The sequence below is a fragment of the Aethalodelphis obliquidens genome, unplaced genomic scaffold, assembly GCF_003676395.1.
Source record: "Aethalodelphis obliquidens isolate GAN/ISIS:26980383/991018 unplaced genomic scaffold, ASM367639v1 scaffold29, whole genome shotgun sequence".
Lineage (NCBI taxonomy): Eukaryota > Metazoa > Chordata > Mammalia > Artiodactyla > Delphinidae > Aethalodelphis > Aethalodelphis obliquidens.
The window spans coordinates 5,207,072-5,228,840 of record NW_020837973.1 but is presented as its reverse complement, the minus strand read 5'-3'; the positions used below and the strand labels follow the sequence as shown (position 1 = coordinate 5,228,840).

The 21,769-nt window shown below is 45.3% G+C and overlaps 1 protein-coding gene across 1 annotated transcript in view; it reads left to right on the top strand.

The window, feature by feature from the left end:
- Positions 1 to 16,626, top strand: part of NSUN2 (NOP2/Sun RNA methyltransferase 2) — a 29,598-nt gene extending 12,972 nt beyond the window's left edge. The window contains exons 8-19 of the mRNA XM_027125296.1: positions 1,170 to 1,244; positions 2,378 to 2,508; positions 5,429 to 5,502; positions 6,071 to 6,201; positions 6,519 to 6,615; positions 9,335 to 9,519; positions 10,162 to 10,254; positions 10,984 to 11,119; positions 11,911 to 11,991; positions 12,325 to 12,463; positions 13,665 to 13,704; positions 15,693 to 16,626. Coding sequence (XP_026981097.1) covers positions 1,170 to 1,244; positions 2,378 to 2,508; positions 5,429 to 5,502; positions 6,071 to 6,201; positions 6,519 to 6,615; positions 9,335 to 9,519; positions 10,162 to 10,254; positions 10,984 to 11,119; positions 11,911 to 11,991; positions 12,325 to 12,463; positions 13,665 to 13,704; positions 15,693 to 15,915 — 1,405 coding nt within the window. The 3' untranslated portion in view covers positions 15,916 to 16,626. The remainder of the gene's footprint in view (positions 1 to 1,169; positions 1,245 to 2,377; positions 2,509 to 5,428; positions 5,503 to 6,070; positions 6,202 to 6,518; positions 6,616 to 9,334; positions 9,520 to 10,161; positions 10,255 to 10,983; positions 11,120 to 11,910; positions 11,992 to 12,324; positions 12,464 to 13,664; positions 13,705 to 15,692) is intronic.
- The last annotated feature ends 5,143 nt before the right edge of the window (positions 16,627 to 21,769 follow it).

The window sequence follows — 21,769 nt, the reverse complement described above, 5'->3', positions numbered from 1 at the left end:
AAATTGAAATAGGTCATGAGCTACGTTCCTTTCTTTCTAGATTGCAGCTTTTTAGTTTTCCTTTGGATCAGAAAAACTGATTTTTCCCACCCCTGTGTTTTTGCGATCACAAATATCATACTGTGAGAAAGACGTGACCTCATGAGCTCTGAGTTGTAAGCTGAGGGAATTAGAATTTAAGCCACCACCATACATGCAAGGGATGTCATTTGAAAGCAGTTATATCGTATAGGACGTTTCCATCCTGCAGACCCTTCACCTCAAGGACATGTGACTAGACCATCAAGGAAAATTAAATTTTACAGAGAAAGCCAGCAGACACAGGAATTACTCAAATTCTGAGTAGATAAAATTCGACATGGACAGAAAGATTAATTGATCAACTCTGTATTATGGAATTTACATGTAAATGATTTCCATTAAGTAAAAGCAGAAATTAAAAAATGTTTAAGTGTGATATATAGAAAAATCTTGGTAAAGAAATTAAATTGGCTTAATTAAGAATTTGCTGTGGAAATCCTTTATAAGTTTATCATTATTCTTGTAATTCTGATTAAAATGTTACTGTTGATTAGCCAAGTTTCTTTTCTAAGTAGCAGGATCAAAAGGTTCTGTGTCCTAGGTCTGAAGATTAGTTTTTTGTTTTGTTTTGTTTTGCGGTACGCGGGGCTCTCACTGTTGTGGCCTCTCCCATTGCGGAGCACAGGCTCCGGACGCGCAGGCTCAACGGCCATGGCTCACGGGCGCAGCCGCTCCGCGGCATGTGGGATCTTCCCGGACCGGGGCACGAACCCGTGTCCCCTGCATCGGCAGGCGGACTCTCAACCACTGCACCACCAGGGAAGACCTGAAGATTAGTTTTGCTATAGTATTTTTTCTCAAATGAAAACAAATTACTATCTCTTTGTTGAGAGAGGTGTTCTTTTCAAATCTTTATTTCCTTATTGCATTGAAATGGAAGTGCAATTGGTTTACTGTACTAGAGTGTCCCCAAAACAAAAATAGAAAGTTTATTGTAGCTTGTGAGAATTTAGATTGTTTTCTAATTGGTGTTTATAGTAATAATAATGATACCTGTTTTGTAATTTAACTCGAATATGACATATTTGTTAAGCTGTGATCATCTAACCGGTACAGAGTTTTAAGTTTTTAAATATCTTTCTTTGCAGTGGAGATGGCACTATGAGGAAAAACATTGACGTCTGGAAAAAGTGGAGCACCTTAAACAGCTTGCAGCTGCATGGGTAAATAAACTGTGTAATTGGTAGCCCTGTGTGACTAAGAGATTAGTGAAGGTTTATGGTTGAATTACCTGGGCATCCAGAGCTTCAGCTGACTGACTGTAATCCTCAGAATGTGAATGGCCACCTTCATGCGAGTTTGCTTATTTGTCAGAAGTAGTTGTTTTTAAAACCTCTCAAGAGTAGGAAACTGAAGATTGTATACATTTCAGGTATATATTTATTGAGAACGCCTTTTATAAAAGTTTCCTGTCACATTTCAGACGTGTTTTCCATGAAATGACCATTTCTTACTAATATTTCTCCTCTCTGTTTTCAGTTCTTTTGTGTTGAATTATTTTGCTTAACATTTTGACCTCTCAGAAATATGTTTTGGTTGTCTTTAAAGAAAATTTGGAAAGTTCTTAGAAGTGAAAGGAAAGAGAAACTCTTATAACTCAAAGATAATTTCTGTCATGCCTGGTATATTATAGTGTTTTCTGTGCAGAGGGATTTTTAAAATAGCTGTTTTGATTTTACTGTCTACAGAGCGTTGCTTTCTTTTTTCACTTAACATTAAAATTATACAAATGTAGAACTATGGGTGATCTGGAGGGTACTAATGAATATTCACCATAAATAACTTCAGGAAATTTTGTTTCTCTGTTAAAAACTTACTACTGTTTTTGTGAAACAGGCAATTGGGATTATAATGTACTAAGAGATACAAACTGCTCGTGGAAAGAAAAAGCAAATATTTGTATAAGTATGGAGACTTTTTAATAGTGAAATTTAGCTAATATATTGAATTCATTTGTTAATCAGCTTTATGCTTTGCTTGTTGGCATGTTGGAAAAGGTTAACAACAGTAACAACATTGTAGTAACAACATACAGTAACAACATCTATAAATAGGTGCTTTTTAGATAAACAGGGAACATCTTATATAGGGTTAATCTAACTTCGCTTAAAAATCTTAAAATTTTTGTTGTTATTTTTTTCTTTATATGGGAGTTGCTCATCTTACATAGAGTATTTTATATTTTACTATGTCTGTCATAAAATTTGTAATGAATATGTGCTACAGTCAGTGCCTTTGACGTATGTGCCATGCGGATGTGCTCAGCACATGGGGTAACCCAGTCTCCGGCCCTTAGTTTACAGCTGCGGATTGCAACTCGGGGCGCTGAACAGCTAGTGGAAGGCGGCAGGATGGTGTATTCTACGTGTTCTCTAAACCCCATTGAAGATGAAGCAGTCATAGCATCTTTACTGGAAAAGAGTGAAGGTAAGTGCATGATGATCTTTCAAAAAGGGTATGTACTTTTCAAAACCTTTATTGCTATAGTGTATCTTTCTGTAGGCTTTTTCTACGGTTTGCTCGTGTGATTAGCCTATAAATCCTAAAATGAGGTATCCCTGATTAGAAACATGCTTATATAATGGGTTTGTTGTGTTTCGTGAGTTATGAAGTTTGCCCATTTTGTTTCCCTAGGTTTGAAAGGTTATGTCAGATCCTTACCACACTGTTGCATTTTTTAAAAAATTGTGGTGAAACTTACATAACTTAAAAACGTACCATCTTAACTGTTTAAAAATATATAGTTTGATAGTGTTAACTACACTCACATTGTCGTGTAGCCAATTTCCAGAGCTCTTCACCTTGCTAAACTGAAATTCTGGACCCATTAAACAACTCCCCAGTATCCCCTCTGCCCGCCCCCCCATTATTTTTCTGCCTCTGTGACTTTGACCACTCTAGATATCTCCTTTGAGTGAAATCATTACAGTATTGTTGTTTTGTGACTGACTGGCTTACCTCTTTTCAGATAATGTCCTCAAAGTTTACCCATGTTATGTAATATATCAGAATTTCCTTCCTTTTTAAGGCTGAAAATATTCCATTGTATGTTTAGACCATATTTTGTTTATCCATTTATCTGTTGATGGACACTTGGTTTTGCTTCTGCATTTTAGCTGTTGTGAATAAATGCTGCTTTGAACGTGGCTGTACCAATAACTCTTTTAGACCCTGCCTTCAGTTCTTATGTGCGTACACACAAGTGGAATTGCTGCACCAGATGGTTATTCTGTGTTTATCTTTAAGGACCCACCATACTGTTCTCCACAGCAGCTGCGCCGTTTTACATTCCCACCAACAGCACACAAGGGTTCCAATTTCTCCACAGCCTCGCCAGCACTTGTTATTTTCTGGGTTTTTTTGTTGTTGTGGTGGTTGTTTTTTTGTTTTGTTTTTTGATAGTAACCATCCTAATGGGTGTGAGGTCTTACCACACTGTTTTATACTGAGGGACCAGCGTAGGTTGTAAGAACATTTCATAATGTTTTCATGTTTTTGCTGAAATGTTAAGCTTTCCGTCAGTTTCTCCTTAACAGAAATAATTGGAGATTTCAAACTAACTACATTTCCAGAATAGAATGCTACCGAGTTTTCTACTTATGTATGAAGCAAGTTGAAATGCAGATGTTGAAACAGGTGTGCATTTCCTGAGGCAGTAACCGAGACCGTCTAGGCTTCCGTTACATTCTTAGTGGCCGAGTGATCTCTGTGCTGTGTGGTCAGCCCTCTGATTGTTCGCACCTTTGGGGTCTTTTCGACCTGAATTTACTATGTTGTGTTTATTTTGTTTTGCTATACTTACACGAAGATGTGATTTCTTTTTTTTTTTTTTTTTTGCGGTACACGGGCCTCTCACTGCTGTGGCCTCTCCCGTTGTGGAGCACAGGCTCCGGACGCGCAGGCTCAGCGGCCATGGCTCACGGGCCCAGCCGCTCCGCGTCACGTGGGATCCTCCCGGACCGGGGCACGAACCCGTGTCCCCTGCATCAGTAGGCGGACTCTCAACCACTGCGCCACCAGGGAAGCCCGAAGATGTGATTTCTGAACAGTGTTTCTTGCATGGTTATGAGCTCTACATTTTTGATGGTACTTTATTTCGAAAGGCATGTGAAGAGGAGAGCTGTGGGTGATGTAATTTGATAGTAAATTTAACTCTTAGTGTCCTATTCTGTAATTACTTTCTAACCAGGCAGGTGGGTTTCCAGTCTCGGTTTTGCTCTCACAGCCATCTCTGCACGTGGTTGCCCCAGACCACATCGTAGATGTCTCATCTCTGTCCTCCGTCGTGTGTAGACGTCATGTAGAGGCGTCATGCGTGGACGTGGCTTCATCAGACAGTAGGCCTTGGCTGGGCCTTGTACTCTGCAGTTGCTGGGGATTTCGACTGGAGAGGCTGTGGACCCCGCCCTGAAGTCCTCAGACTCAGCTGGGGGAAGGGTGGCCGATACGCATTCAGTCTACACGCGCTGGGCCAGCGTTGGCAGCTTCTGACCCAAATGCTGGCAGAAAGTCACTGCTGAGCGCAGGGCAGTGTTTGATTGAGAAAACCAGTTTTCGTACACTTGCCCTATTATTTAGTGTTTGCTTTTAAAAGCCAGAATATTTGGATGTACTAGTGGAGGTCAGTATGATGCTTTTGTCAAAGGTTTCTTACTGTTGGACCTCCACCTCGGGGATTCTTTTCCTCTGTTTTCATGATTGCCTGCATTTTTCATAGCTTCCATGGAGCTTATGTTGGATTTTCCTCTTCCTGAGACCGTCTGCTCTGTCTGTGTTCTGTGGATGGTAGTTCATTTGAGAGGTTTCCTGTAATGGCCCTAACTTACAGCTTCTTGTAGCAGTGCTACTGTAGACACAGTGTTCTTTTTTTTCTTTTTATAAATTTATTTATTTATCTTTGGCTGCGTTGGGTCTTTGTTGCTGCGCGCGGGCTTTCTCTAGTTGTGGCGATCGGGGGCTACTCTTCGTTGTGGTGCGCAGGCTTATCACTGTGGTGGCTTCTCTTGTTGCTGTGGACTTTGTCTCGGACGTGGTGTGGACTCTGCAGCTCCTTACTGCAGCAGCTTTACTGTGCTGTCATTTATGCATGTAACATTCACTTGTTCTAAGTGTGCAGTTCAGTGACCTGTAGTGACTTCACTGCATTTTCGAGAAGAGCTCATTTGCAGTCTCTCCCTGTTCCCACCCCGCCCGCCGCAGGAACCACTAATCTGCTCTCTGCCTGTGTGGATCTGCCCTCCCTGGACATTCCCTGTAAATGGGATCATACAATATGTGATCTTTTATAATTAGTTTCTTTCACTGGGCGTAATGTGAATTTTTGTTTTGTTTTTTGTTTGATACATAGGTGCCTTGGAACTTGCTGATGTGTCCTCTGAGTTGCCAGGACTAAAGTGGATGCCTGGACTCACACAGTGGAAGGTAGTCTTTCTGCAAGGACTCTGACTCAGAAGGGCAGCTCAACTGGATAGACCTGTTAGACTTGTGGTGTTTTAGAGCACCCACAGTTGGGTAACTTGAATAAATAGTACATTTGGTTATGCAGCTCAGAATCAATTTCAAAATTATGTTTAATGACAAATGGTATGATTACACAAATATTTCTCTCTGGCACTGGAAAAGTTTTCCTGTCTTTATTCTGCAGTTAGAAGTCAGCTTTGTTTATTCTCATCCCCATAAGTATAGTTTTGCTTTTTTTCTTTTAACTGGCTGGAATTCAAGCCTTGTTTCCAATATGAAACAATTCAGTTTTCAGTTTTAAACGAGGAACAATCTGAGGCTTGTTTTAAAAAAGAAAAAGAAAAACCCACATGGAAAATGAAAATGCTGCTTTCTAGAACGATTGTCCTGTTTCATGGAATAAAAGGTTGTCGCATTTTTATCTTTGCAAACAGTCCTCGCTTTGGAGAGAAATGAGAATTGCCCACTCTGACTTTTCCTATTATTAGGTGGGGCTGGTAATCTAGAATCCCACCCTCTCGTTCTGCAGGTGATGACGAAGGATGGGCAGTGGTTTGCAGCGTGGGATGATGTTCCGCACAGCAGACACACCCAAATTCGGCCTACCATGTTCCCCCCAAAGGACCCCGAGAAGTCACAGGCGATGCACCTAGAGCGGTGGTGAGCTTGTGGGGAGGTGGGACCTCTAGCGTGTCCTGCGTGGTCTGGGCTGCGCCCATGGCCGACCCCTCGTGTGTGAACTTTTCAGCAAGTAAGGTTCTCAGGGCCTGAGCTGCAGGCGTTGAGCATTTGTAAATAACAAAAATAAATGGCTTGAACTTAATTAGGTAATACTTTGGCCACTACGTTAACTTTTTACACATTACACATTGATGATTCTGTCAGTGAGGGTTGGGTGAATATTTACAGCAAAAGAATGTACTTAGGATCAGTTAAAAAGGGTATATTGTGTGGGTTTTTGGTTTTTTTTTTTTCAGTCTTAGGATATTACCACATCATCAAAACACTGGAGGGTTCTTCGTAGCAGTATTAGTGAAAAAGTCTTCAATGCCATGGAATAAACGTCCCCCAAAGGTAAACATCTTCCGAAACAATGTAGCATACCGTGTGGTCTTTTTGTGCAGTTGAGGCAGAAGCTGGCCGAGGTCAGTGGAGCGTTTTTGTGTGTGAGGCGGTGATGGTGGTGTTCTTAAATTTAATTTTTGAGTTTTCCAGAAAGCAGCCGTGTCTTATAAGGGAGGTGGAAAAGGCGGAGTTGGGAAATGCATTTCTTCTATATCTTAAATCCAGTTCTTTAATAAAAATTGGAAAGTCATAAAGACGGCTGCTCTGTGGTTTAGGATCAGAAGGAACCCCTGCAGGCCAGTGTCTGTGTCTGCCTTCCTGTGGGTAGTTTTCAGTCGGAACAACTCTGCCAACCTCAGGCCAGCCAGTCTTTGCCTTGGCCATAAGAGGTAATGACAAGCTGTCCAGGCCTGGCTGAAGTGGACATAGATAGGGCCTGACCTGTCGAACGAACCTCAGCCGCCCCCTGGGTTATGTAAGGGAGGCCATGAAGCCGAGGGTTCGGAGAGGGCAGCCTTGAGTCTTGACACAAAGTTGCCGTGTGATGCGCTCTCCTCCCCTTTATCAGTGCATCAACGTGGGGAACTTTGTTAGCGTGTCCATCAGCCTTCCTTCCGTTGCCGTGGAACATGGCCTGGAGTCACAGTCCATGCTGGAAAACGAGGACAAATAATGCTTGGCCTTTGGAGAAACAGAAAGGAAACTGTTCTCTGGGGTATGGCCAATCCAGATGAATGCTTGGGGCACAGCCTCACACTGAAGCGACGTGGCATTTGCGGGCCGTCGCCACGGCGCTTGTGAGGTTGGAGAGGTTTTCCCAGAGGCGGAGCCCCTGGCTGTCACAGCCCCTCACTCCCGGTCAGGAATGGGGCCACGGGGCTCGGAGCAGCACTCCCTGACACATGAACACCAGCCACATGGTAACTTAAATTTTCTTGCAGCCGCATTATAAAAAGTGAACGAAAAAGTGAGATTAATGACATTTTATTTATCGCAGTATAATAAAATGTGATTTTCATGCAATTAAAGTAAGTTATTAGTGAAATGTTTTTCATGCTTGCATTCCGAGATTTAAAAACAGTGTGAACTTTCGCTCTAAGAAGCATCTTACATAGCACCGGGCACATTTGACATGGTCAAAGTGCACGACTGTGCTGTACTACAAGGGTACTGGTCAGAGCCTGTCACATACGTGTACTTCAGATTCACTTGCACTTGGGGCTGTGTTGACATTTTTGTCACATAAGTGGTTTTGAGCTTTCTCTTCAGTGTGCCACCTCTGATGGGGCATCTTACCTTTTAGAACAACTTGGTATCATTTGCTCATTTAAATCTTACTACTACTTCTGTCTCCTGTGAGTATGTCAGTTCCTCATTCATTTAGCTTTGAAAACCTGTTTTGGCGGCCTGCCCTGTGAGCTCGCCCAGCGTGACTCTGCTGGGGCCACATTGATAACTCAGATTCTCAGTCTTCAGGACGCCGTTGTCTAGTTGAAGTGATGGAGCTTGTAAAAACAGTCAGAATTGGAGCCGGGGAGAGCCATGCTGACAAAGTGCTGTTGGTATCCTTGTGAGGGGGCAGGATTAGATCTGGGTCATTGCAATGGAACAGAAAAAGCCTCCTGCACAGAGGGCCGTGGGAGACGGGCTCCGAACAGCAGGCACAGGTGGGCATAGAAAGGATGCGTACCATTGCTAGCCTTGGCAAAGGGTTTGTTCTTTTTTGCCTTTTTTTTTTTTTTTTAAACAAATAGAGTACATTTTCTGGGAGGCAGTGTTGCCTAGTGTTAATAGCTTTAGAACCTTACCAACGTGTCCACTTAATAGCTTTGTGAACTGAGGGACATGTTGAACTTTTCTGTGTTCAGGTGTCCTAATTTGTAAACTCACTTCATAGGGATTGAGAATTATCCCTTTTACCAATCTTGTGACCTGTTAGAAAGGACGTGTAGCTTTAAAGAATTTTATTAAGTTGAGGTGTAATTGACATAAAACATTATATTAGTTCAGGTGGACGACATGATGATTCTGTTTGTATATACATAGTTACAGAATGTATTTCCTCATGGTGAGAACTTTTGAGATCTGCTCTCTTAGAAAGTTTGAAATATGCAACAGTGTTATTACCTGTAGTCGCTGTACTGTGTTATGCAATAGTTTTTTTATATAAGCTTGTATATAAAATATACATTAAAAAATTAATGTAAGTGAAACATTTTGCACATTCTTAAAGCCAAAATTATACTGTTATCCCAGATCAGAAGTTCGTTTTTCTACAGGTAGTTTCTCAGTCCCTAGAGGTCCACTTTATCTTTCTACTATCTTTCTTCTAACTTCCACAGCGGTTTACCCAGGGATCCTGGGAGAGTTTCCACTGTCCTTTACGTATGTCCTTGTCTTCTCGGCCCCAGATAGTATGTTTGGGGCAGCATGCGACTCATCACGCAGAGCAGATGCACGGCAGCATTTCTGAGTGAAGACAAGCTGGCGTTGTTGGCCTTTGCTAGGAAACAGGAAGTTAAAACTAGAATCAGTGCCCGTGAATTCTGCTTATAATAGCAGATAGATTTAAGACACTTGTTTTAAAAAAATTCTGTTGTCTCTCTTTTGTACATGAAATGCTGTATTCATTTGGATGGATTTTGTGACATTTTGAGTTCCTTCTTTTCCTGTATCAGGGCAGAGGAGGTTGTTGTCTGAGTTTAAACAAGCTTACCCCCTGTTCCAGCTGCAGGGTGAGTCTGCAGAGCCGCGGGGGCCTGTGCAGCCGGGCCCCGCAGATCCCATGGGAAGGAGCGTTTCCCACCCCTTGGAGCTGGAGAGTAAACCGGCCGCTGGTATTAGTGACACAGAAGCAACTGAAAGAGCTGAGAATTTAGAGAATAATGAAAATAAGAAAGATGGTGTGTGTGGGTAAGAAACGGTTGTGTCTTTTTATTTTGTTTATTTTCTTTTTGGCTGCGTTGGGTCTTTGCTGCTGCACGCAGGCTTTCTCTAGTTGCGGCGAGCGGGGGCTATTTGTTGTGGTGCGCGGGCTTCTCATTGTGGTGGCTTCTCTTGTTGCGGAGCACAGGCTCTAGGCATGCGGGCTTCAGTAGTTGCAGCACATGGGCTCAGTAGTTGTGGCTCGCGGGCTCTACAGTGCAGGCTCAGTAGTTGTGGCACACGGGCTTAGTTGCTCCGTGGCATGTGGGATCTTCCCGGACCAGGGCTCAAACCCGTGTCCCCTGCATTGGCAGGTGGATTCTTAACCACTGCGCACCAGGGAAGCCCAACGGTTGTGTCTTGATCCTCACGTTCTTGTGTCTCCCCAGCCCTTGTAGATTAAACAGGAGCCCAGATCTCTCTCGGGGGTGGTTTTGCAGGGGTGAGAAGGTCCTTGCTGTATAGGACACGGTTCAGTGCTGATGACCCCCGGAGGGAAGAGACCTACTTCCCTCCAGAGCCTGGGCGGCATGGAGCTGGGATGAGGGCTGGGCGGGAGGAGGGATGTGCTGTTGGGATTTAGCGGTATTCCTCGGATGACAGATTACCTCGTCTCCATTCCCTTCTCAGTCCTCCTCCATCTAAGAAAATGAAGTTATTTGGATTTAAAGAAGATCCGTTTGTATTTATTCCTGAAGACGACCCATTATTTCCACCTATCCAGTAAGGATGAATTCAACGTTTTAAATTCTTCTTTTAAATTTACCGTAGGGTGAAATGCACATGTGGTCACATTTAACTGTAGTTTTTCATTGAGCCCCTTTTTAACAACGCATGTCAGAGCTGGATGAAAGTTTAGAGGGTGTTTACTGAACCCTTCAATTTAAGGTGAGCAGTAATCAGAGAACCTAAGCCACCCAAAGGTGTAGAAGATAGAGAGATGGAAAACTCTGGACTGCGGCCAGGGCTCCCCGCCTTGTTCCCGGTTAGGAAATGAAGAGCAGTGCGTCTGCGTGGGATTTCCAGGTAGAACAAGGTGCTCAGGATAACAGTCTTGGGTTCATCTCTTCCTTGTTTGTTGAACTTAGTATCTTTAAACCAGAGTGGTCACTTCCATTCATCGTCTTGTAGATAACTGGTCCTTTGCCTGTGTTTGTAAAATTCCCTCCTAAAATGCCCGTGGAGCAGGTGGGTCCTCTCAGGTGTGCTGTTGGAGCAGCAGTTGGGGGGAGAAGTTGCACTTGTTAATGCAGGTCCCAGATCTAGCTGTGCTCAGGCGAAGCTCCTGGAGGCCCAGGTGAAGCAGGTGAAGGTGGGCGTCCACGGCAGAGTGCCAGCACCCTTAACCACAGCAGCTTTGAGAAATGGGATCTGTCGGGGAGAGCAGGCCGCCAAGAGGCATTCGTCACATTCTGAACGGAACTCTTATAAGCAGCCCTGTCTTTTTCACAGGAAATTTTATGCTTTGGGCCCTTCCTTCCCAAAGATGAATTTGTTAACTCGAACCGTGGAGGGGAAGAGAAGGCAGCTCTACATGGTGTCCAAGGAGCTGAGAAACGTGCTGCTGAACAACAGTGAGAGAGTGAAGGTACAGCTCACACAGCGCCGGGGCCCGCGTGCGCTCAGCGCGCGGTGCTTTCGTGTCTGCTCGGACTCGGTTGGGAGGGGCTGGCCCTGATGCGGCCCTGCCAGTCTGTCCATCGTGGGCAGAGGGGAGCCGAGCTGCCCGGGGGCCTCAGCCACTGCCAGGCGCAGGCTGCCCGGCCGTGTCCCGTCCGCCCCGCTGGGCTCACACCGTCTGCGTCACGGGGGACCGACGTCTGCCTGCTGCTCCTGTGGGCGCTTGGCTTTGTTTTTTCCATTTTCCTTAGATGTTCCCACTTCTGGGCCCTCTTCTCGTTTGCTTTGCAGTTTTCCCAGCTCATTTCCCTCTTGCCTGCTTGTTTAACGCAGCTCATCTCTGTGGTCTGGAGGCCCCCGAGGTCAGAGTGTTCTCAGGACAGTGCTAGGCCATTAGGTGCCGTCTTTCCTGTCCTCTCTTGGGTGTCCGCTGGGGCTTCCAGGCTGACGGCGTCCTTGCTCCCGATGGCCCGTGGAATGTGTGCTGACCTATTCTTGTGTTTTCAGAGTTTCCTGGTTTTAACGTCTATTGTAATTATCAGTCCGTATAAGCCACAGAAACCAAAGCCGTGTGAGAGTATCGGTCGGGGCAAGAGAACGTCTATTTTAGTCAGATGACTGTTGAAGTATTTTCCACTCCTTTTTTCCTTCTTTTCAGCAGCTACTTAGAGCTCTGTCTCCTTGTGCTAGAAAGGAGTATTTTAGTCGATTATCCTGACTTTCACTTACGTGCGTTTCACCTGATATTTTCCATTCCAGGTTATTAACACTGGGGTTAAAGTCTGGTGTCGAAATAACAGCGGTGAAGAGTTTGACTGTGCTTTCCGGTTGGCGCAGGAGGTAAGCGCAGCTGGTGGGGCGGCACCAGCCGTGAAGGTGTGGATGGGTGATTCTGAGCCAGCCCGGCGGGTCAGGACCATTGAGCACCGGGCCGGCTGCTGCCAGGGGGGCTCTCGAAGACACTGAGCTTTCCCGGGGCGCCAGGGTGGGGCTGTGCTTGCTGGTGTGTGTCCCGTGTGTCACCAGCGTCCCGCCTGCCTGGGGCTGTGGTGAGGGGTGGGGCTGACGTGAGGGGAGGGCCGCCAAAGCCCGCGGACTTGGGCGGGCGGCTCACCTCACGTGCATGGGCGGTGTGCTGCCATTCGTAATGGCCACCTCTCTTTATTCCCACAGGGAATATATACATTGTATCCATTTATTAATTCAAGAATTGTCACCGTCTCGATGGAAGATGTTAAAATTCTGTTAACCCAGGAAAATCCATTCTTTAGAAAACTCAGCAGTGAGGCGTACGGCCAAGTCAAGGACATGGGTAAGCAGTTTGACTGGCGCAGAGGCGCTGCTTGTCCTCGCACACATCGTGGAGATGCAGGTGTTCCTGCCTGACGGAGCTTTTCACTTTCATGTACGTTGTGGCTTTGTTCTTAGTGCCTGTGTCGATTTTCGGAGGGATTTCTGGAGACACGCCTGATAATCCCTTTCATTGAGGGTCAAGGGCATTGCTGGGGTTGCTCTCCTTCCCCGAGCCAGCCTTCCACGGTCACTGTGCAGGTGTCGGGGCCCGGCCGGCCCACCTGCCAGAGCCCCAAGCCGCCCGCTGTCACTCAGGCAGCCAGGACCGGGCCCCGCGTGGAAGCAGAGGGCAGGTCCCAGCGCTCGGGTGTGTCTGCGTCTCGAGGCCCAGGAGAGACGAGCGCAGGCTGTCGTCTTGGTTTGGCACCTTGACCAGCCCCCCGCGGTAGAACGTGCATCCTTGCCCAAGGTTCCTGCTGCTCTCTGGGTAGCGGTCACATCCTTGCTTTTCTGTTTCATAAACTTCCACCTCGAATCACTGAGTGACTTTTCCTCCTACGAATACAAATAATTCCACCTGGGACTCTAGTTCTGTTTTTCTTTTCATTCTTGCTTGCTTTTTTATAACTTATTCCTTATTTCCGGCTCCATTGGATGAAAAGGGCACAAATCAGTCATTGAAGTTACGTGGTCTCATGCCTTACGTTCCGCCCTGAAGCCTGAGCAGTAGGAGCTCGCCGTGCCGAGGCGTCCTCGTCTCCCCAGGCAGGGCTGCGTTCAAAGTAGGGATTGCTTTAAAGGATGAGGGGACATGTGTTCTCTTTCTCTTTTAATCCTACATTTGGACGACCGCAGCATAATTTTTGACGGTTTTTAATGTGTTGTTCCATGCTCTTTCTGGGAGTTGGAGCAGTTATTTACTTAGTCTTGAGTTCTGAGAATTGAGCAGTAGTTAATCCCCACCTCCCTGCTCCTGAGAGAGGCTTGCTGAGTGTTTTCAGTCTCTCAGTGGTCTGACGTGAGCCTCTCCTACACTGTCCCCTGGCACTTGGTGCCTGGCTTGCGGACGGCATTGTGAATTTAGACGGCAAGGCCTTTTTTCTGCCTCAAGACCCCTGAGATCAAGAGTCCAGATTACTGTTCTCTGGGCACATAAACGTGCACCGCAGAGGTGTCCCTGCTGGCAGAGCTCGACCAGTGTGTGTCTGTTTCTCTTCCAGCCAAGGGCAGCGTCGTCCTGAAGTACGAACCGGACCCCACGTAAGTGAGACGCTCCTGCCATCGGAGCCTCCGTGTTCTTGGAGGTGGGAGGATGGTGGGTGGTCTTAGAAGCCCTTTATGATGTTCCCCTCAAATAGTACTGTGCAAACTTTAGAAATGGAATATTTTCGTGTATCATGAAGATACTCTTGATAAAACAAGCCATGTGTATTTTTATTTAGAAGATAAAATGCAGAGTCCTATTCTCTGTGCCCCAGAAATCTAATTCTGATTTTTATCTTAAACAGAGGAAGTGTACAGATAGGACAGTCAAGAGAGGTTGAGTTCTTCCACCTCTGCTGTTGGTTCGGCTGGTGTTTGTGGATCACCCGTTAGGTATCAGGCAGTGTTGCTCTGGGCCGGGGCATGGGGGGCCGGCCCCCGTAGCTAGACTGACAGCCACCTCGGGAGCACGGAACCACTGTTCTGCAACACCCCTCACAGGGGGAGCAGGTCCCACGTGGTCAGCACTTGCCAGAAACAAGACAGAGGACTTGGGTGTCAGGCCCAGGGGTCCTCAGCAAGGGGGTGGCAGAGTCAGCGTTTTCATCCCCAGACTGGTTTACATTTAGCAGCTGCCTCTGTCAAATAAAGCACCATTTCCAAAGGAGGAGATAGAACAGGGTCTGGGCTGGAGAGGGGTTTGGGCAGCTTCTCTGGAAGGCAGGACCCAGCTGGACAGCAGCCTGGGTGGAGTCTGCACAGGAGGCCAGGTCCCAGCATCCAGCATCGTCTGCGGGGAGCAGCCTTGGGCGGGGGGGGGGGGGACCAGGAGTAAGACGGCAGGTGGGTTTTAAGGTAACAGTGCTTGTGTGGCCCACGTAGAAAACTGTAGGCTGTTTTAAGATGTGGGTCCGCTTTTCCACATACACTGGTTTCTACCAGTTGAAGTACACAGGTGAAAAGACAGGTGAAAAGACAGCTTCAGGAATTAGATTTTTTAAAGAGGAAGACAATGGGAGTATGGGAATTTTCTGGTATTTTCCTGTCATCGTTTTTTACCAAACCACTAAGAAAAGGAGATGTGTTTCCATCTCCTTTTCTTAGTGGTTTCTCTCTTCCTGGTTCAGGCCTTTCTCTTCTCTTTTTCTGTTTGTTTTTTAAGAAATATGATTGAAACGCTTGTTTGTTCCGTGCACAGCCTGTGTCACTGATGCCTGGCATCAGGTAGGCTTGGGACACATGTTTACTTAAATGAGGGCTTTAGGAGCCTAAAAACTAGACCAGAGTCACGTTTGAAAGAAAGTAAATAACAGTATGCATAGTACACGGGGATACGCACAGTGCTTGATAAGGGACACATGCGCAATACAGACAGTAGCCGCCCTCCCAGTTAGGAAAGGGGAGTCGGTGCCGCCTGGGAAGCCGTTTGCGCAGCCAGGGTGTTTGGGCCCGGATGGCACTGCTTGCTGGACACAGGCAGGCTTGGTGTGCTGGGCATTGTACCGTTGTGGGGGTGGGTGACCAGACCCAATTCTGGGAAGCATTGAGTCTGCAAAGAATGGTGGTCCTGGCTCCCGGTCCTGGCACCCCACGCGGCTGGCGCTGTTGCTCTGGGCCCAGTTACCCGGCCTCTGCGGGGCCTCAGTTTGCTCACCTGTAGACGTGGGCAGGAGCTGCAAGGAGCCATGAGGGACAGGACAGATTCCTGTTGGTGGGTAGGGTGGGCATACAGATAGGTCTTCACATTGGCGAAGACGCAAGTATTTGGAGATTCTAACACTGAAAGTGTTTGAAATCTGCAGATTTGGGGGTTATTCCACTGTGAGTTTTTAGAAGGAAAGACTGGCCAACCTGAGGGTGTTGATGCTCTTCAGGACAGGAAGAAGGAAGCTGGTTTTCTTTGAGAGAAGCCTCCATAGAATCACAGACTAAAATGCCTTCCCCGTGGCTTGGGGGTATTTTTGGGGGAGCAGTTCTATGTTAGTACTGCCTACGGTGCAGTTAGGAGGATGTTTAACGCTTACCCGGAGCCGTTCTGTTCACAGGAAACCGGACACACTCCAGTGCCCCATCGTGTTGTGTGGATGGCGGGGAAAGGCCTCGATTCGAACTTTTGTGCCAAAGAACGAACGGCTTCACTATCTCAGGATGATGGGGCTGGAAGTGTTGGCAGAAAAGAAGAAAGAGGGGGCTGTTCCAACAAGCGAGAGTGCAGCCAGCCCTGGGGCTCCGGAGGACAAGGCGGGTGCCGAGCAAGGGGCAGAGTAGCCGGCCGGCCGGATGCCGCCACAGGCAGTGACCCGGCGGCCGGCCCGCCCTGGTGCGCTGGCTGCAGGGGCCTCCACCTCGGCGTCGCCGCTGAGATGAAACCCAGGCCTACTTCTGACTGGTGAGGCACACATCTGTAAAGACTGGGAAGTGACGGAAGGTTAGGTCTTTGAATGACCCCCGGACTCCTTTCACATGGAGCGTATGGAAGGTATTTTTTTAGCTGTTAGAATTTCCCCATTTCTTTGGCAAAGATGGGTCCAGTATACCTGTTGCCGGTAATAGACTTTCATTGTTAAAGTCTTATTCTACCAAGACATATAACTGCCCTGGCAGAAAATTTCAGGTCCCTTTTGTTATGCCTATATTGGTCTTAAGGCCTAGTGCTTCTTTTAGGCATTTTTTTAGGGAGAATCTGTAACTACGCGTGGATTGTTGGAAAACTGTACTATCAGCTTTAATAACCGTGTTAAGTTGCCCATTAGTGCGACATTAATACGCAGTGGGGTTAACATCTGAGGTCTCAGATGACTTCTGTGCCTTTGTAATAAAAGGTAAAATAAACTTTCTCACAGTAAGAGCTGTATTGTGAATTGTGATACTAGTCATGAGGGGCTTATGTGCTTTTATTGGAGTACCCTGCAATTTTAATTTTTAAATGGGGTTTGGGATCCTTGCAAAGTTTAAATAAAGAGTCATTAATGAAAATGGGTATGTGTACGACTCTAGTGTTTACTCCGGTTCATGAGGCAGAAGGAACTAACTTATTTGGGGGTAAATGGAAACATTAGGATTAAAGCCTTAGCTGGTGGAAGGAATTTTAATGTGAAGACAGCTCTTGAATAAAGTCAGTGGTTAGGCCTGAAAGCACTTGAAGGACTTTCTTGTGGGTTTACCTTTTATCCTCCAGAGGGCGGTATTGACCCTTCAACTACAGTGAGCCCGATTTGGGTGGGTAAAGGGTTGCTTAGCAGCTTGGGAACCATCTCCAGTGCTGAATGGGCTCCCTCGGGCGCTGTGCTGACCAGGCAGGAGCTGCGCAGTCATTTCAGTTAATCACTTACCAGGTCCCTGCTATGTGTCAGGCAGGGTTCTGGGTGACACATCTTATCATGACAATCAGAATTTCAGAAGAGGAGAGTATGGTGTGGTGAACCTTCATGGCCTTGTCATCTGGCTTTCACAGTGAATGCAGTCTTATTAATACCCACCTTTTTATATTATTTTGAAGTAAATCGTGTCTAACATTTCAAAAGATAAGGACCCTTTTTCTTTTTAAAAAATAACCTCAGGACTTCCCTGGCGGTCCAGTGGTTAAGACTTCGCCTTCCAGTGCAGGGGGCGTGGATTCAATCCCTGGTCTGGGAACTAAGATCCCACACGCCTCATGGCCAAAAAACCAAAACATAAAACAGAAGCAACATTGTAACAAATTCAATAGAGACTTTAAAAATGATCCACATCGAAAAAATCTTTTAAAAAATAAAAATAAAAAATAACCTCAGGGGCTTCCCTGGTGGCGCAGTGGTTGGGAGTCCGCCTGCCGATGCAGGGGACACGGGTTCGTGCCCCGGTCCGGGAAGATCCCACATGCCGCGGAGCGGCTGGGCCCGTGAGCCACGGCCGCTGAGCCTGCGCGTCTGGAGCCTGTGCTCCGCAACGGGAGAGGCCACAACAGTGAGAGGCCCGCATACCGCAAAAAAAAATTAAAAAATAACCTCAATAACTTCACACCAAAAGCAGTAACAATTCCTTAACGTCAAATAACTTACATGAAAATTCTGTACACCAAAAACTATTAAGACATGGATGAAAAAATTGAAGACACAAATAAATGGGAAGATACTCCATGCTCATGGATTGGAAGAATTAATACTGTTGAAATGTCCATACTGCCCAAAGTGATCTTACAGATTTGACGCAAGCCCTAAAAAATTCCGATGGCGTTCTTCACAGAAAAAAGAATCCTAGAATTTATATGGAGCCACAAGAGACCCTGAATAGCCAAGGCAATCTTGAGAAAAAGGATAAAGCTATAGGCATCATGTTCCTGATTTCAAACTGTATTAAAAAGCTATAGCAAAGCAGTATGCTATTGGTAGGAAAACAGGCATGTAGATCAGAATAGAAAGCCCAGGAATAAACTCATGCATATATGGTCAATTTTTGGCAAAGGAACTGGGACTATACAATGAGAACAGGACAGTCTCTTCAATAAATAGTGCTGGGAAAAGAGGATTGCCACATGCACAGAGCATGAAACTGGACCCCTATCTTACACATATACAAAAGTCAGCTCAAAGTGGATTAAAGACTTAAATGTAGACTGAAACTCTGAAGTTTCTAGAAGAAAACATAAGGGGTAAGCTCCATGACATGGCTCCTGGCAATGATTCTTTTGGGTATGACAACAAAAGCAAAAATAAACAGGTGGGACTACAAAGGAAACCAAGAAAATGAAAAGGTAATCTATGGGATGGAAGAAAATGTTTGCAAACCATATGTCTGATAAGGGGTTAATACTAAAATTTAACCTGTTAATACTAAAAATACAGGGAACCCATACAACTGAATTAAAAAAAAATCCAATTAAAAAAAGGGGCAAAGGACTTAAGTAGGCATTTTCCCAAAGAAGACAAATGGCCACAGATACATGAAAAAGTGCTCAACGTCAGCAGTCATCAGGGAAGAAAGCAGGGCTGGGCTGTGTGCCCAAGCATGGTGCATTCCCTACACAACTGATACGTGTTTGTCAACATGGTAGAGACATAAAAATAGGAATTATGACTTCCCATCCACTAGAGGAAAAAGGTAACAAAATTTTATCAGTCTAAGGGGAGCAATGAATAGGGAAAAAGGATAGAAATAACAAGAAAACACAAACACAAAACAGCTCAAACAACTGAAACGAGACGGACACAGGCAAACACTAACGAAAGATGGAGGTGTGGGTGTTTTGCTTTAATATTATGTGGAAGAGTCCAACATTCACAGCGTTCAGTATTTGAGAAGTTCAGATCAGCAGGATGCCTCCCCCCACCTTCTCCCGGCCCCCTTTCTCCTCCATGGCAGCCACGAGCATCAGTAATTTCCTGTATATCCTTCCAGAGATATTCCATGCAGGTATTTTCTCCCTTTTACACAAATATGACTTCTGTACAGAATGTTCTGCTCCTAGCATTTGTTTTTATTAAATAATGCAGCTTGGAAATGATTTCATATCAGGACCGCAGGAGCTTCGTTCTTTCTTAGGGGGCAGAGGACCCCCTTAGCCAAAACCTCGTGAATAGACACTTGGGTTGTTTCCGGTCCTTTGTTACTACCCCAAAAGCCTGCAAGAATAACCTTGTACCTTTCATTTCAAATACTGCACATGGCATGTGGGTTAGAATAAATTCCTAGCAGTGACATTTATTGGTCAGGGAATATGTGCATTTTAAATTAGGACAGATATCAGGCGTGTTGATATTAATATCAAATAAAACAGAATTCATTGTAAGACACATTAAATGGGAAAAACAGGAATATTTTATATATTTTATATTCATAAAAGAAATAATCTACCAAGAACATATAACAGCATTTAACCTTAAAACACCTTACAACAAAGTACTAAAAAAGCAAAAAATATTACCAATAGAAGAAGAAGTTGACAAATCCACAGTCATATTAAGAAATTTTAATAATAACATCTATCAGAAATTGACAAGCAAAGTAGAAGATAGCGATTTGAGTATCAATTAACAAGCCTGAGCAAACACTAAGTAATGAAATAGAACACATACCCATTAGGGGTGACCGATCATTCAAAAGCTTTTGGAAAGACCAGTAAAACAGGCACCTCTCTGGTAACTGCTCAAGGAAGAAAGAGACAGTGAGAGAAGGCAATTGCACTACTGGAGAGACTTGTAAGTGTGCAAGGACACATCCATCCCCCTTCGTGCCAATGGGCTTGAAGGCATGGGTGAAATGAAAACATACAGGAAATCACCAGATTTGTTCCAAGAAACGGAGAGAAACAAAGGGAAAGGGCGGTTGGAGATGCACCCACCTCCTCGCCCCAAACAGGCACGAGGCTCAGGGGGATTTCCAGGTGAACTTTGCCAAATTTTCAGGGAACACCTCTTTCCTATGTTAAATTCACTTTATAGAAAAAGTTAGGACATTTCCCCCATTGTTCTGTGTTGGCGTACCCAGGAGGCCCCACGTGGTCAAGGACACATACAAAAAGGAAACCCTGCTGCTGACACATCACTACCGTGGATGTGAAAAGACCTAAGTAAAACATTAGTGAGACAAGACAAGCCGGGAATTAAAATAAGGGATGTGCTATGATGTATTCACGGGGCATAAGGAATTACATTCTCTATGTAATTATATATTCTATTATATATACTGTAGATATTATTTATTATATATTTACATTATAAAATAAACTATATATGAATGTATACATTTAATACAGCTACATAAGGAATCATAAGGAATACTCAGTGGTTAAAGGAGAAAAATTAAAATATTGACTTAATGAAATTCAAGACTCATTCCTTACCTTAAAAGTAAAAATAAGCTAAGAATAGAAGGGAGGGCTTCCCTGGTGGCACAGTGGTTGGGAGTCCACCTGCCGATGCAGGGGACACGGGTTCGTGCCCCGGTCCGGGAAGATCCCACATGCCGCGGAGCGGCTGGGCCCATGAGCCATGGCTGCTGAGCCTGTGCATCTGGAGCCTGTGCTCCCCAACGGGAGAGGCCACAACAGTGAGAGGCCTGCGTACTGGGAAAAAAAAAAAAAAAAAAACAAGAAGGGAACTTTTTTAACTTCATGAAGGGTATTTATCATAAATCCTGTATCAAACATCATAATTAACAGTAAAAATATTAGAAACCAGAACCAACTAACAGATATTGTTCACTATTACCTCAATTAGTCCACTTCGACAGTCCTGGTCAGTTCAGTGAGACCAAGAGAAGAAATGAGGGAAAGAAGAAATCAACACTGCCATCATTTGCATGTCAGATAATTATCTATGTATGAAAATCCAAGAGAATGAACTGGAAAGGTATATAAAAATCTCTTATTTAAATAGTTCAGTGATTTGATAAAGATAAAAGACATCATAAAGATTTTTACAAAGTGACACGCTGAGAGAAGATATTTGCCATATGTATAACAGATAACACATCACTTCCATGCTATGTAAACAGCTTCTTCAAATCACTAAGAGAAAGATGAACAATTTGAGAGAAAAGTAGGCAAAGGAGAGACACAGGTAGTTTGCAGAAAAAGATGTGCAAGTGACCACTAGACAGCCCCACGCAGACTTCAGAAATGAGAAATGATAGTGTCAAGGAGTTTTGATTATTCACTCATCAAAGGGACCAAAGTTGAAGGGGTGAAGGTTGTGGGCAAATGGGTCCCTTCTGGTTAGCGCCATCATCTTGGGAGGTGGGCTCTCCCTGTGCTTCCGGTTAGATTTCAGGAGAGGCTGTGGTGCTGGGTTAGGGGCGGGGATCTCCGTGGATCTCTGTTGCTCTAGGACTTGGGTCCCAGGAGTCGGACGGATGAGGCTCTTCCCTGTTCTCTCACGGGGCTGCAGGGTGGCCAGATGTGTTTGTGTGCGTGTTTAGTCTCTGTCTGTCTGGCTGTGACCCTCCAGGGGTGACAGTCCTAGTAGAGGTCTTCACTGGCATGATGTGCATAAAAGCGGTGGTGTCAGGTGTCACCCAGAGTCTGGGAGCTGACGTCTCCCAAGCCCTCTCTCACCAGCTGAAGCCGCAGGCCCCGCCCAGGTGCTCACCTGTTGTCATAAACCCTGGCGGCCGCATTGGCACCTGCGCTTCCACATGCCCTCTA